This window comes from Larus michahellis, chromosome 3 (assembly GCF_964199755.1).
Source record: "Larus michahellis chromosome 3, bLarMic1.1, whole genome shotgun sequence".
NCBI classification, from domain to species: domain Eukaryota; kingdom Metazoa; phylum Chordata; class Aves; order Charadriiformes; family Laridae; genus Larus; species Larus michahellis.
In genome coordinates this window covers 17,981,357-17,998,182 of record NC_133898.1, presented here as the reverse complement: position 1 = coordinate 17,998,182, position 16,826 = coordinate 17,981,357, and the positions used below count along the sequence as shown (strand labels likewise).

The 16,826-nt window shown below is 41.9% G+C and overlaps 1 protein-coding gene across 2 annotated transcripts in view; it reads right to left on the bottom strand.

The window, feature by feature from the left end:
- Positions 1-13,844, bottom strand: part of FSHR (follicle stimulating hormone receptor) — an 84,159-nt gene extending 70,315 nt beyond the window's left edge. Inside the window, exon 1 of one of the 2 annotated variants that reach the window (XM_074578890.1) lies at positions 13,599-13,844. In XM_074578890.1, the coding sequence (XP_074434991.1) occupies positions 13,599-13,783 (185 nt within the window). In that variant the 5' untranslated portion in view covers positions 13,784-13,844. The remainder of the gene's footprint in view (positions 1-13,598) is intronic. The other variant, XM_074578889.1, reaches the window with a different exon arrangement.
- Positions 13,845-16,826: the final 2,982 nt, after the last annotated feature.

Sequence of the window (16,826 nt, the reverse complement as noted above, 5' to 3'; positions counted from 1 at the left end):
TCTAGTGCTCTCCTTTTATATACACAGCTATCCACGCGTCACGTGAGAAAAACGTCCACAGCTCCGTGGCTTTTGTTAGCTGACACTTCAGTACTGATGACCATGTGCTAAAGCGATGCAGTGAAAGACTGGGCCCAATATTATGGCACAATCTAATGGAAATCAACAGGAACTCTTCCACTGATATTTCATCATGTATTGGATGGACCTTTTATCGCATGCATAAGCCTGAAAAATGGGAACAGAGGTTAACCAATCAGCGACGTAATGATAATCTTTTTATGCGGAGATGGAATCGTCCCGATCAGAGTTTGTAACAAAAAAAATGAGTTGGCCTCACATTCTTCTCCGGTGACATCCACAATCAGCCAATGTACTGTACATTAAGTGCTGAACATCTTATCTGGCTGATGGAATTCGCGGCAAGAGGCTTGGTTAACCATGTTTGCTTTTGCTTTAAGGCCAGCAAAAATGACAGTCAGCAACACCACCGAACCCGAAATGTCATTGCAAAGTTTCACACATACCCTTCCAGAATTGTTACGTTTTCCCTCAGGTTAATTTCAAAGGTCTGCATCACTACTTTACTATATACTAATTGCAGCTTCCTTGCAGGATCTCCTTTTTTTTTTTTTTTTTTCTCTGTTTTTACATGGTAAAAAGTCTCAAGTTTTAAAGACGAGTTGGTCTTGCAAAAAAAAGGAGAGAATGTATGAATTTTGTAGTTGATTACTTTGTCGAGAAAATGTGCCACTAATTTATACCCCTTGACCTGTTGGGTTAGATGTAGTGCTTGTTATTTCAGCCCTTTTGATTATTTCATCTCACTAGTCCACCACTTTTTTTTTTTTAATGTAACATCCATATCTATTCTCGCAAATAGATTGTTCAAAGAGTAGGCATGATAGTGGTCATTCTCTCTCACTTTCTCAGACTGAAGCATGCTTTCGGCAATGAGAAAATGAAAGTTTGCTCTGAGTTTGACAGTTGTAAAGGATGTTTATTTCCTAGGGCTTTGTTTATAAGACTGCAGTGTTTAGAAGAGTGTTTTATGCCGCTTTTGGCAAAAGTTGCCGTTTGCCTAAGTGCTACTGTTGTTATAATTCAACAAACCAATATTTAGGGCCCATATATTGAGTTACAAAAGAACAAATAACATGTGGTGAAAGTATAGAAAGCCACAACAAACATATTGTCTGCCTTTGTGTGTGCTTTTTGATTTTCCTTCCTCCTTCACTCAAGGGTAATCCTCTGAAACACGCAGATGTTTCAGCTGATTATCCCTTTATCTGGCAGAAGTAGCCTCTGACATAATGAGTACTGCTATTTCAGAATTGAGATAGCATGGAATAGTTAGTGATCCGTTTGACACCTTTTTTTTTCCAGAAAGGATTTGCCATCATCACCTCTTCAATAAGATCAACAAGAGTGAAGAACATACAGATGACCATGCAAGCCTAAGTATAACTTGGAAGGATGCTGTTAGGCAGGCTAACAGAGGAAGCACGGTCATGGGTTTCTGTCACAGCAGCTGCTGAAATACAAACACTGACATTGGAAAAGGACTTTCCAACTGGGGGAACTCAACACCATGGAAACTCCTACACTGTTGCTATAACTGATGGTCAAGGTGAAATGTAGACCTCCATATAGTCTAGGTGCTCTTTTTTCCTTCTTTGGAGTGTTTTAAGGAAAGCAGTTGACATCTTATTGAAGATTAAGGCCTCTGGGACTGTGGGCTTCTAGGATCAAGAGCCAACCTGAATCAGTTGACTTCAGGCTAACAAAACCCTGAGTGTTCTTTCTACGCAACATACGCTGAAGCCCAAAGCTGTTGTTCATATAAGTAGGATACTAGCATAGGGCACTTTACAGAAACGTATAAACTCCTTTATACGACGAACACTGTAAAGATGTACTCTAGCTGGCAAGTAAGGCACTGCTAATAAAAATAGCAGCCTGCCACCCCTCTAAAGCAGAGGTTAACAAGCTTTCTGTGGAATGCAGAAAATCTTCAAGGAGGCGCCAGCAGGAACTTCTGAAGCACCCCCTGCCTCATTCCCTATTTTCGCTGATAACCACCACTACGTGTGTTCAAGCCTGGAGGACGCTAAACAGATGAATCTATACCTAGAACCAAGGCCACCTCTTGGCAGCCTGACGTGGAGGGGGGAAAAAAAAAAATAAATAAAGTCTTTCAAAGCCTTGAACAAAGAGCCAGTCTCCCTGTTTTCTAGCGCCGCTGGAACGTTTCTTCTAGACAGCGTTCATACCTCTGACAGACAAAATGGCAAAGCCCTAGCTGCTGCTGGTCCACAGCCCTGAAGCTACGAGGCTGTCCCCACCAGATCAGGGCATCAATAGGTCCAAGGGCAAGCGCTCCTCGATGGGCGCTTCGTGGGGACTTGGGCCTGAGTGTCCAGCCCCTGCAGTGCTCCTGTAAAGCCCGGGATGGACGTGCTCTGACTTCTAGGCTAAAGTGATCAAAACCCAACCCGATCTCATGGGACCCGGTGGGCCCATGCAATATGCTCAGCTGCACCAATATAAGACAGCAATAACATGTACGGAAATAGAAGGAATCCAAAGTAATATTGTTTGCTACATGAATAATATATATAAAAAAAATAATCCTGTAGATATGTTATTCATGCATTTATGAAGGGTTCTAGCTAAGGAGACATACACAGATAGTAGCTAAACTCACAAACGGGTGAAAACCTTCCAATTAGTGCTCCACAGGCAGCCCTACTGACCATAACAGAGCCAACAGTTATCCGTAATTGAAATGCCCACAAAAATCTCCACCTCAGCTGTCTTTAAATTACTGACCGTAACACTACTGTGAAATGCCGCTCTTCTAATACAGTGACGGAAAATGATACAAGAAAAATAGAGACATAAAGAAAGTGGAAAAGGTGATGATGCAGAGGTACCACGTCAGTAAAAATGTATTTGAGAAAAAAAACCCTGAAACTGTATACGCATCACTTAAACATTAAAAAGTAGTAGAGCTATGACTTTGTACTGCCTTATTTCGGAGATTCACAGCAGCAGGACTGTGTTTCGTGCTGCTGAGCATAAAGCCTTCCCATGATGAAAAATAGTTATTAGAAAGGAATATGAAGGTGCAAGAGGTAATTTTTTTTTTTCTTTTGTATAGGGAAATATATTGCCACAGGAGCACGGTCTGGTGAATAAGGTCTTGAAGGGGCTATAGTCCCAGCTAAACCACTGATTTGTTACCCTGTACTCTTGGGAGATTACTCGTCCTTTACATCCTATAGCTTTGCTGCTTCTTTAATGGATAAAATTATGTTTACGTACTCACCAGAAATGTTGTGAAATCTCTTAATATTTATAAAAAATTTTGTGAGCCCTAAGAAAATCTTATCATCTCCATATGGCTCATTAAAACAATTAAAATCTCCCCTAATAATTTAAAATAAATTTAAACAGTTGGCTACCTATTTCATTTGTTCTTTCCACATCCGTTTTATTTTCCCCTAGAGTGGTTTCCTGTCTACGGCAATAGCACAAAGTCCTGAATCTGCAAATAGGTACAGATGGGTAGTTTCACACCTGCGCTTCGTCCCACTGGAAGGCAGCGGAGCTGCTTGGGCAAGCAATTAGGATGTGTACAAATGCCGGTGGAATCAAACCCTAGATTTTCTTGTAGGGTATTCCCTCACAGGGGCCACTAACACCGATTTCAAAGCACTGAGGAATGAGGTCTGGGCTTCATCTGCCATGGCAACAATATACTGCAGACAGAAAATTACAGCTCCCGGGATTCAGATACAGCGAGAATTTCCCCAAACCGGTAATTCCACCTAGAGAGAGTTGTTGTTCTGCCGGGGCACTTCTTGTTTTGCTGTCATTTTCTGACATAGTCTGTACTTCTTTTATGACTCTCCACTTGACAAAAAAAGAAAAGCAAAAATTTCCATAGCAGCTCTGTTGGTCAAAGAAAACTTCAGGGACAAGGCAGGTTTTTTTAGCATCAACCCACTGTCTTCCCATAGCAGGGGCGTTTATAGCCCCTCTCCTTACACCTTGCTTGTTCAGAATATTCTGTATGTCTATAAATATTCCTGCTGGGAGACTGGACTCCGAGGAAAGACTCTGCAGAATTGATTGCTTTCTGGGAGTTAACAGGAAGGAAAAACGGGATTCGGCTGACCTGTGGTCCTTTTTTTCAGCAGTGGAGAGACTGGAGATGCCAGAGAAAGCAGCATGGGCAGTGCTTTCCACTGCTGGAGCCAGATTTGCTTTCTTGCCTCGGTGAGGGTCTGTGGCTCTCACGGCCATGAGCGCTTCTCGTTGAAATAGGGTGCCCTTTGACAAAGGCTCTTTCCTCAAAAATTCTTATTAGGCTAGTAAAGGCAGGAACCGAATATATTTGTGTCATGTGACAGTACGAGTGAAAAAAGAAATCAAAGCTTACCCTGAAGTTAGCCCTCCCAAAGCCAAGAGTAGGGAAGAGTGTTACACCGAGGATCATTTCTAAGCACAAGGCACAGCACAGGGTATAAAACCATCAAAAGGCTTTCAGAAGGTGTGTAAAGAAAACCATTACAATGCTTAGCCTGCCCACGTGACAACCCTTTTCAGTGAAGAAAACCAACCCCAAATAACTACGTATCACTTCTTCCCATCCCGTGCTCCTGGTTTTGGGACAAAGGGACAGGCAGACGGTCCCTGCTTCCTTTGCTACTCTCTCCCACCTGAACCTCGGTGGTTTTATCAGTTCCAGCTACATATACGTGCTGCTGTTTTCCATTCTCATCTTCTTTGCCCAAAGCCAAACCGGTGGAGGAAGAGGTTCAACGCACAGGCACGCTGTGCACACGCGCAGGGGTGTGCATGCACACCATTCCCTTCACTCCTTTGGGTAGGATCTGGCTTTGGGGTAAGGGTGAGGGGAGGCTTTATGAGTATCCCACTGCATTCCACAGTTTTATGTTCAGATCATAAATGCAGGACACCAGAAACTCTCCTGACAAAACAAGCACCACTTCCTTTTCCAGTTTTTACGCAGTCAATCCAGTTCTTCATTGCACACTACTGTTTCAAATAAAATAAATCTGCTGACCATAACTTGAAAGTATATTCCCTCCTTGCTCCACTCTCATACAAAAGAGGAATCAAACAATGAAAACTTGCAAGTTTTCCACACTACAATGTTTACGCCCATGGTGTTTTTGGAAAACCACTGAACATTCACAGATTTCTTACAAATAAATATTTACAAATTAATCCCAATTAACTGACTGTATTTAGACAAGGATTCGTATCAGAAAGTACATCTTCACATGTGCTATGGGGAAACTTTATGTCAGTAGGACCGTTACCAGAGCAATGTTCCATAGGTGTTCACAAAACGGGATTTCCAGGCAAATATGCTAAAATGCTGACTAGTGACTGCATTCTTGGGTAGATAAGAGAGCAGACAGAGGTGAAAGCTTCAGCCCGCAGCTCACCCAGCGGGCATATGTCAAAAATTGAGGCTGCCCTGTCTATAGCAAGGTCTGAATATGTTACAGTCAAGGATATAGCATTATTTAGATAGTCCAGGCGGAGAGAGGGGCTCAGAAAGCTCAAAAGTTATGGAAATATAGTTGTGGGGAAAAAAAAGACTTGCTCATACTGAGTTGGGTTGAAGGCATTTCACTAAGAAACATATCTCCCTCTGCTTATAATAACAGGCTGTAAATTCTCCTTTAGCTAACCAGGAGCAAATACATTTGCGTGGCTTGATAAGGTAATGGGAGATAAGAAGCATCCATACTTTCCAGGCTAAGCTCCTGAAACACCTAAGGATGTTTGGAGGAAAACATTAAGAAAAAGCAAACGAATCACAAGCTTTCCTGACTCTAGACACCCAAAATCAAGGAAGCTGCACCTGAGTAAAAGCAGAAAATGGGCTCCTTATTACAGTGTATGCAAGACAATTAGAAGAAATAACTTTCTATACTCTTGTATGAAATCCAGGCTTGACTCTGACCTATAATTTGAAATAAGCTTCATTTTAATGAGTTAAATTTCACTGCTAATAAGAGCAGTCCAATCAAACTACAGGCAAAGTGTGTGAAATAATTTACAGGTTTTGTCTGAAAAGGTCAAGCTCTTAAACAAAGAAAAGTGACTTTTCCTACCAAAGTGCTTGCCCCTCACTGTGTAAAACTAATAGACTGAGATGAAAAATAATACCTGTCTTTTGTGCCCAAAGTATCTTGTTTACCAAACACACACACATATTAATTACCAATCGGCTGCTGCCAAAATGAACAACACGTGCCTGACAGAGGTCCTCATCGCCAGACAGTGAAAATGAACTTAGTTCTTTCCACTGAAGTTAACGAAGCTATGATAATTTAAATTAGCTGTGAACCTACCTCAATTATCTTCTAGCTTGCCGGCACAAGGACACTCAGGAAAGTTAAGCAGAACTAACTAAAAAGCCATCAGGTTAGAAGAGATTGAGGCATGTTGAACTTTGCATGGATTTCTTGCGGTCCTCAGCTGGGCCTTTAACAGGTTTGTTTATTTTTCTTTGCTATGCCAGATAATTTGGTTTGGCTTTGCGGGATGCCCTCCTGCACACCAACTGCTGGCACTCGGAGCAGCTATGCCCTGCGGGATGTGTACTCACTTGTCATCTCTCTTCTGGGCAACTGTTCTCTCCGTTCTCGTGGCGTTCCCTCATCCACTCTCTTCTCTCACCCTTGTTAAGCTCTCCACATACCCACTATTTTCAGTGACATGCCAGCCCCATGAGACCCCCTTGGCATCTACAAAGGAAGCCCTTGAGCTGCACAGCAGACTTTCCTGGTGGCTTATCAGACAACACATTTTGTGTGTGATGCTCTTCTAGAGGAATTCCATTTGGAGCTTTTAAAGACATCTTCCACTGGAGATCTCTGTTACACCTCAGAAATGCTGCTGAGAAGATCGAGGAGTTGAGAAGTTTTTTTTTAATTTAAGAGGCATGGCCTGGGCTTTGAGGGAGATAATAAGCTTTATGCTTCAGGACTGCAATGCTGATATGACTTTGCTAAGAGCCAGATCCAGAAAACGATTAACTCAAATTCCCAAGCTGTCACTTATAAGCCCGAGTGAAGAGCTGAAAGCATATTGCATGGACAAATGCAGATACAGGGATAACGAATGAGTTGTCCTGGCTTTGAGGCTCTTAGAGCACAGCAGCTTGTACCCCGCTGGGTCAGAGCACGAGGGGCACACACACTGCCCTTCCTGCATCTGCCTCTGCAGAAATACCCCAAGCTCCCTATGCAAGGGATGGGAGGGCAACCCGTCGAAGCTGAACAACCACAACAGAAACACATAAGCCCTTTAATGTCTTTCAAACTCCTAAAAACACTCTTCAGAACTTTCCCCTATAGCTCTAACTCTGCTCTGCTCTCCCAGCTAGCGACAGTCACATTTGAGTATCGACAGGATTCCCCGAGCCAAAGTGTCTTGGTCTCCCTGGGTGGGATGAGATATGAAGTCAATACATTTTAATATCAGAAAAGCGAAGGCAACAAAGTCTAAAATACAACGTTTTAATTCTGTGCAGTGAAAACTGATGAGTTGTGAGAAGCTGTAGTAAGGGGAGTAAATGAAGCTAGGAAATCATCCATACAGTTGAAGAGTTTTGCGTGGCATATCATTCAGAGCAAAGGGAAATTAACTGCTGCATAACACCGGTGAATTCATGATTCCTCAAGTCTGTTTTGTGATTCTTGTTCTTGTCCGAGATGTAAAAGGCCTCCATCCTATTTTGAAATGTCCCCTAGCTTACCAACTTCCCCATTTTAACCACATTTTAGTTTAAAAGCTACTTATTTCTGATCTTACCAGGACTTTTCTCTCTTGCTGTGCCTCTAGACTAAATCTTGGTATTTACCAGCTTGCATCTTGTGAATAACATTACTGTCAAACTCTCCACGGTTATAATTACATGAAACAAGATTTGAATGGGGAGGCACCCAAGATGAAGACACCCTAATTCAAGGCAAGAAAATATAACACCTACAAACGACTAGTCTAATCTTCCAAACACTTTAGAAAAACATTAATGACAATCTCATTCAATAGGCAAGTTTTCATTCTTTGCACAAAGTGAAGCAGAATACATCTAAAATGTCTCACGGAGAGGCTATATTGTGCGACATGGAGGTGACCAGCCCCAGGAACCCATTTTGCCTGGTAGGAGACATGTGGGGATGTGACACGGGTCCTCTGGTTTCTGTGTGCGTGCACGAGACAGAGGCGGCCAGAAAAGCCAGAAGTTGTACATCGGGAGAGTCTCTCTGTAGCTGACCCCAAAGAAAGGCATCAGCTGGCAAAGACCCTGGTACCCCCTCAATGCTGCACGCAAACGAAATCAATTCTTGGCTTTCACCATGCGTCCCTGCAAAAAGCTTAGTGATTTAAAAAGTCATATACTTGCCATTAAATTTTAAGTGACTGCGCTTTGATTTCAAAGATATATCAGATATATATGCACACATCTATACATCTTCAGACTCGATCGTACATCTCTCATAGACGCATCAAGCTGCAGCCATTATAAGTCAGGTGAAAGTCATGCCTATGTATTTATTGCCATGGCATCACGAGGAAGCCAGCAGAGAGTACTGCACTGCAGAGCAACTCCTATCGCGTGCAGCACACCTCCTTGCGTTGAAAACCTCCTGAAGCTTTGGAAACTGGACGTTTCTATAGAGATATGCACTTTGTAATTTATACTAGCTGAGGATCTGCCCTGCAGAGTTTTTTATCCTTCTTTAGTGTCACTTTCTTCCTTTTCTTTTTTCTCTCTTATGCTCTGCCTATTTCTTTTTATCCTCGCAATGAAAATGTCAAATACAGAATCCAGCATAAGCGTTGGACCACTCCACCAATATACAGCCAGCGATTGTACAGCAACCTCTATAGCTTTCTGCGTCAAAGTGTGAACTGATCATAAATTCAGGAAGAGAAGAATGTAGCACTATCTGCAGATTTTTTTCTACTCTAGCAGAAAAAAAGCTGGTTTAAATTAAAAAAAAAAAGAGAAAAATCTTTAGAGAGCATGTAATATGTTCTGAATATGCTCTGATGTGCAAATATTCTCATCCCCTTCTGGTGTGGGTTTGTTGATTAAATATGTGATTGATTAGCCAGCATAACACAAGGACTTGAAAGCTTCATGGGTCTTCATTTTGTTAGCTTACTTTAGCCTCCCCACAACCTGCCTGCCTTAGATTAAGGTCACTCCACCGGTATAAACACCTGAGCAAGAAACTGCAATTGTTTGCAGGTTTCAATGTAGTTTCAACTTGAAGTGTGAAAGCATAAAAAAATTTCCTAATTTCAGCTCTCAATAAGTGTTGCAGCTACTGTTCACATCATATACAGCTTCTGCCGCAAGGAAGCACGTCTGACTCAGTACCTAACGCAGAACTTGCTATTTCAAGGCAGCCACTGTTTTAGTGGTCAGACATCTACTCAGCCTTGACTTGATAGTCTAAAATAAATATCCTTGAGCAATTGTAGAAAAACACCTATGCAGAGGGCAAGTAAGAAACCCCACTGCTTATAGTTTCCAGATGCTTGGGAGAAACCACTCTTTATAACATACCTCTAAACCACTCTGATGATGGCTAAACTGGCTAGTGAAGCCAGAGAATGGGTTTTAAAATACAAAACACCACGTGATCAAGCCTAGGTCTTATTTATTTTACCTGCGGTTTCCTCTTAGCACTTTGACAGATGGGTGCCAAATGATGGACCGTATCTGTTGTCAATTATCTCAGTCGTCTCAGCTGCTCCTTTCTAAAACCGGCACCACTCTCCTGCTGAAGCCTCTGGCAAGCTAACACGTTAAACAATTCCTTTTAATTAGCTGAGTCACATTTCCAAGTTTGCAAGCTTTCTTTGAGGAGCTCCCATTCTCAAGAGATGTTTCGTATATCGTCTCCACGGTGTGGAAACAGGCAGAGGGAACCAACTGGTCAACATCTACACGCAGCTGCCGGCTGCTGTGCTTGTAGGCCAGCAAAAGAGGGGTAAACATCAAGGGAGTAAAGTTCAGGAGGAGGAGGAAATTAGGAAAGTAACTGACTTGGAGACAGTTTCTCTTTGTAACAAATACAACACCATCAAATTTTATTTCCTGATACCTTGTTATCCCAGCACTAGTTGCAGGATGCAGTTAAATGCTGATATTAACATTTCTCTCGCATAACTCCAGGACTGCAAGCAGAATTGGACCAAGCAGCCTTTTCCACCTCTTTTCTTAAGCTGTCTTGTACTGTGGCTTTGCTTTGCCAAATCAGAGATATAGTCTATTGCCCAAATGGTTGCACCTGGCTGCTGGGGTAGAGCTTTCTGGTTCCCTGGGTACCACAGAAGCGATTTCAAGCACTGCTGAGAGGAGCAACCCAGAAGCAAGGAAGGCTGCTGTAAGAGAATGACTAAGCTTTTCCTGGCATTTTGAGTTGTGTTCCCAGCTGATATTCATATGCTTCTGTTTAAAGTAGTTTGCTAAATCTTAAGAAGAATCCCTTCTATTCTGAGAACAAGTTATTTTTGTTTGCGTTACTTTCTCAAAGCAAGACCTCTAATGACTAAATGAAATCTTAGTGAATACTAAGGATGGATTACAAAGCTTGACACCGGATTTTAAAACTGCTTAAAACCGTTAAACCCTGTTATTTATAAAAGCCAAAAATTCTTCCATCCAACTCCTCTTCCAGTCAAAGATTATGAAGCAAAACAGCTAATAACCACAGTCTCCCCTGCAAACATTCGCAGCACGCCAGCTGCAGAGTGCTCGCAAGTCTGCAAGAAGCAAGGTACAAACCAAGCTGTGACTATCGTCTCATGAGATTTTGGCCTGTAAGTGAAAAAGTAGACGTGGCAGCAAGAAGAGTAATGAAAACCCACGGTTTCTGATCTTTGCTCTGTTTCCACATGGTAAGTACAAACTGAAATCCCTCCCTGTAAGAGGCTGCCGGCCCTCCCCTCTGCAAGACCCTCGGCTAAAGCAGACGCTCATCCAACCAGGAGCAACACCCCGGCTCCTCTATCATGCCACAGAGCTCACGTTCACTGTGGAGCACAAGCTCGCGCTGTTGGCAAACCAGACACAAAGAAACCCATCACGGCAGCATGTGTCAGTGGCCAACCCTCAAAAAATAAAGTTAAAAAAAAAAAAATCAGCCACGGCAAACAGCAGAGATAATGGTTGTTGAGGGCAATATTTTTACATTTATCCTGAGTTTTCTTACCAAGTGACAGAGCTGGCTGCCACATGCCAGCGTCCCAACTTAAGAAACAGCTGTAGTGGAACAGAAACACACAGCAACAGGAGAAGTGCTTGAGGCTTATCAGGCTCCTATTCTCTCTCCAAAGCTTTCACCGGCATGTTATTCAACATCAAGAAGGCACTAGGAAAGCTATCAAGACCACATAAGAGAAGGTGAAGAGCTCTAAGTGTACTGAAGAAAACCCCCTCCTTTGCGTCCAATGAACATCAGCTGCATCCGGCACTCCCAGAATGAGCTCTTACGTGAAAAATGTACCTTGCAGGAGCTGTACTTAGCAAGAAGTCTGTGCTTGTGTCCTATACAGGGTCCTTAGACATGGTGGCCATCGACGCTCAAGTTGCTACATGGATTTTAAAACACTTCTGATTCATTGAGGCTTTTTGAAAAAACATAAAGCAAACTTTTCCTGTTACCAAGAGTGCATTTGCAACAGCGCCTGGACCAGTAAAGTCTATTTTAGTCACCCAAATCACCCCTCTGGGCACTCAGCGGAGACATGCGTAGGAAGACACCTTTCTAGATCCCTTTGACCTTGAAGGAAAAACCTACGTTTATCTGTCGCGTAATAGCTCTTCAGCTAATGGATCTGGATTTAGCAACACTAACATTCGGTATGTTCAAAGCAACTCTACGTAGTTTTCATGGACAAATTCTTAAGCCATGCTGAAAGCAGTCCCAGGGCTACCCTGGTTGAACGGGACCAGAATTACCTCCTGAGGAACCAAAAGTTGGTGTTAAGTGAGAAGAGAGTCAAGTTTAGAGATTCCAACTCCGATATTTGCGCAGCGCTGCCAGAAGAAAGGATTCGATCGCTGTTCTCAGTGGCACTAAGGTGGTAGTCTGCCTGCTTCACAGAAGGCACGCTCGTGCTGAGGAGCCCCCAGATCAGCAGCCTCAACAAACCCTCAAGAAGTTAACAAGGTTCTGCTGCAAACAAATCCCATTTTACTAACAGGTGCTTTTGGGCAGTATAAAACTCTACTTCTTTGCAGAAATAATTATAAACTGCTTTTTCTTAATCCCTAGAAGGCAGACCTTAACTGTGTAATCTAAAGCAACAATCAAAGCAAAATGAAACAAAATTAGCAGTGTATGCCTGGAACACAGTTCACTCAGGATTTAGATGACCTAAATCACAGATGGATTATTTTTCCCTCTAGTTGCGAGAATGATTTAAACTTTTACTGACCTTTTGCGGTTAATTCAAACATTTTTATAAAGTTCTTACCTCAGTCTACTTATTCAGTGAGCATAACTCCTCTTTCTGAACGAAACAAAACGTCTACCCTAAGAAAACTGGGAGGTAGTAACCACGGATATATTGTGGTGTGTAAAATCGGGACAGGGGTATATTTTTCCAATTGGCGACATACCACTCTTCCTTGTATCCTCCCTCCAAACTTGCCACTCCACTTATTAATCAAAGGGTTTATCCGGGACTACTCCTTTCTTTTTTTGCCTTAGGTTGTAACGATGTCAGACGGCTGTGGGTGTAGGCAAAGGGTGATATAACTTGCTTTAAAAAAAGTTAAAATGAAAACAATCGCTTTGCACAGTTACGTACTCGCCATTGCGTAAGCTCTTTTGCTCGCCTGTGCTACTGAACAGAAAACAGCTGTCATACAGGATTGCTCACGTTACTTTATGGAAAACAAAGAGAAGCTTTAAGATAGATAAAACCCTTCCTTGAGTAACGCAGTATGGTATCTTTCTGTTATTCACTCTCCCCAACTGCAGTCGTGCTGCTTCTCAGATAGAGGAGGATCGCTCTCTGAATGTTTATCAGCGTCCTTTCTGTAATGCCTTCGTGATTTCAAAAAGAAAACGTAAAGTTGCTTCTTGGCAAACAAGCACAAACCTTTGGAAAGCACCCGCAGTACAAACAAACACTCATCATCAACTTGTTTGGGGCAGACAAGTTGCACGACACGTTTCGACAATGCTAAAGCAAGCTGTAAAGAACGCTTAGGCTTTATGCTTCAATTTACTGTCACAGCACCAAGGAAGCTTGTTTAAAATTTAGTCTGCGTTTTGCATTATAACGTACCACATCTTTTCTTAACAGAGATCTTAAAATGAGCACGATCAGAGTAATGGAGAGGAGCTTTGAGATGTAATTAAGCAAGTGTCAGAGGAAGGGCTGTGCTCTCCAAACAGCTGGCGTAAGTCTCCCGAGCGACTCCCTGCGAGCCCGACCCTTGGCTTGCCAAGCAGCAGTTTGTTTTGAGAGCTAGCAGCAAGGCTGCAGCTTGCAACTGTTCCCATCTCCCTACTTACAGTTCGGTGGTGTTGGCAGGGATGTCCCGGGGAACCTGGACCACCTTGCTCTCCTGACAAATGAAGACCCTGCCGGCGCAGCGGCAGGCGTGGTGCTGGCATCCCCAGCAGCCTGCCAGGAAAACCAGCAAACAGGCGAGGACCCGAGACATCTCTGTCTTCACATCTGTGCCTGTCTCCTTCATCTCAAAGGGAGGAACGCAGAGACCTCCCAGCCCAACTCCCTGAATGGAAGATCCGCCCCAAAAGCTGGGATGAACCACGTGGCTCTTGGGGGATGACTTCTCATCAAGTTTCGGTTCATGGCCCCAGATCCTTTATGACCTTAGAGCAGGGATGGAGATGAGCAATCCTGATTTTCCATGACAAAAATATTTCATATTTAAAGTGGTGTTGAAATCACGGGCCCCAGCCAAACTAACCAGGGTGCTTTTGACACACTGGGTTTCTGCGCTGGGAAAAGTTCCTTCCTTCTCAGCTACGCTATTTTGCATGCTTTGCTTGGTAAGACCAAGGGACAGCAAAGCATTTTTACTTTCTACAGCCCAGGCGCTTTTGTCCCTAAAGGAGAGACACTATTTATGCTCCCTTTCATGGATCCAAGAGCCCCTGCTTTTGTATTGCTCCCAGGCAAAAGAAATGTGTTATTTTTTTTATTGGGTATATAAACTATCTGATAGGTTAAAAGCTATACAGTCCTAAAGCCAGAGCTAAATAACACGCCTTTATTTTCAACTGTAATTATTCTTCATGCACTTACTGATTCTACTCCTCTTTTCCCTGGCACCTCTATAGGAACCTAAACAGGAGAAAATGCCACAATCCCAATGGTCCCTGGGGGTTGGTAAACTGATTTCATCATCTGGAAAAACACCCAGAAATACACAGAATGGCTATTTGTGACACAACAGGAGGAAAACCGCTTCAATTATATCATCATAAGGCCTGGACGTTGAATCCCCATCTTGGAGTCCTTATTTGTTTTGTTTACTTTTTGACTGAGCTAAAATATCTTTCTTCTTACAAATACTAATCCTTGGGGAAGGGACCTTGCCAACTCTTTGCTGTCACTCAGTCACACTGTACCAGGCTAGCATCTGGAACCAGGATTTGTCTACAAGACACCTGAAATGAGAATTTTGAGATACAAAGGTGGGTTTTTTTGTTAGTGTTGGGGGTTTTTTTTGTGGATTTTATTGTTTGGGTTGTTTCTTTGTTCATTTCTTCTTTTAAACCGTAAATAGGTGTTTCAGTTCCACAGAGCTTTTAAGTCACGTGCGTTTTAAATGAGCGCTGGAGCTGGATTGCCAGGGGTAATTCTACTGAACTTGACCCACATTCAGTCCTTCACATTGCTCAGAAGGATTTAAATCTTGTTAAAAGCAGATGTTGGTTTTTTTGGGCGGGGTAAATTGTTTTTTTTATTTATTCTGCCATAATAGAAAAGCAAACGCAAATGTTAGGAGGCACAAGACGGCGTCTTTTCTCTGAAGTGTGCTGACCGAAAGACTCCACCATTCTCACCTTTAAAATAAGCACCAAAATGCAGGTGTTTCTGAAAGGAGCTAATTATGATTTTCAAAACCAATTCAACTGATTCTTTAGGTTACCCTAATTTTACCAAATCTCACCAAATATTTGTTACTTTCCCCCCACTCGTTTAAACCCACTCAAGATGAAAAAAGTGATTACTTAGATAAAAAAGGTTAAAAAAAATCACGACCATCTCTTCTTTCTAACAATAGTAGGCTTGGAATAAATTGTAGGAGTACTCATGTGTAAAACAGAGTCTATTTTGCTGAGGTGTTAAATAAGTTTCATGAGAATGATACTGACTGCCAGAAAAAAGATTTTCTAAAATATTAGTGACTTTTTCCTCCTATGTGTATATATTCCTTGCTTTGAAAGGTATTAGACCTACAAGATCTTCTGAAATGAGTGTCACCTTTACTCTCCTTCGTACTCAATGGGATGAAAACTGCAGAACTATGTCCTATGGTCGAAGAAATTCCCGTATAGTAAGAAGTTGCTGAAGTCCGCTGCAAGTTGGACTAACTATACACTTCAGGATTAAACAAATGCCAGGAAGACAACTAACTTGAGGTTTTTCTGTTTTGTTTTTTTTTCTTTTCAATAGCAAGTCTCTACTTTCTACAGCTGTAGACTGAAAAAAACGCCAAACCAAAAGGTGAAGCCTGAGGAATATGCAGGGCACAAGAACATTTGGGTACAAATGAATGTAAAAGCCGTATCTCTTCATCCTGAAATACATCAATATAAATGGTCGTGTTATACTGATGAAATGGATAGTAATATTTACGACAATTTAAAAAGTGATAACATTTTCTGAATGTCAAAATAATTTGCATTGATATGAAGACACTGCAATTTGATTAACTCTGAGTTTCATATATCAAACTACAAAATTTGTTTCAGATGATAATAACAATTCTTCTGTATGCAAAAGTCAGGAGATCAAAAAATATCACTAGGGCTACAAGAGATCTTTCCAATTATTAGTGACTTTCGAAACTATACCAAATGTGCTTTATTTTAACACAACTGATAAAACATGGATATTTTAAAAATATCAGATGAGGACCAGCAGCAAACCATTAGGACAATGAAGAAAAATTGGAGGGAGGCTAACTCCTCCTTGTTTTTGTTTGGTGAGGCCATTTTATCCGTACAGTATACACTGCTTTGCTTTCACTTAAAACAGTTAAGAGTGAGATGTGAATTACTAAATAATAAAAAACAGTAAGTCATAAAAAAACCCCAAGATTCTCTTGAAATACTACGGAGATAAGACTTTTAGGGACATACCCAGTTAAATCCATTAAATTCAATAAAATCAGACTAGTATGCCAAATTGAATTGACATTTCATTCATATTAGAGGAAGAACTAATTCAAGACCATGCTAAAACTATCTATCTGAGATTCAAAAGGGTTTCCAAGTAGTTTTATATATGCGATCTACAGTCTTGAAGAATAGACTCTAGTGTCTATTGATTTTGTGAACTGGGAATCTCTCCCAATTTCTGTTCACGACTGCCAAAAGACACACAGCCACATCACTACAGTCCCCTGGATGGATTAATCAGCTGAGGATCCTCTCTTAACAGCTGCGTTACCAGTTCAGGAACACAACTGTCTTGTCTCAGGAAGAAATTCTATGTAAAGGAGGGGAAAAAAAATTACCAAGATACCTCCCTGGTGGCTTTCT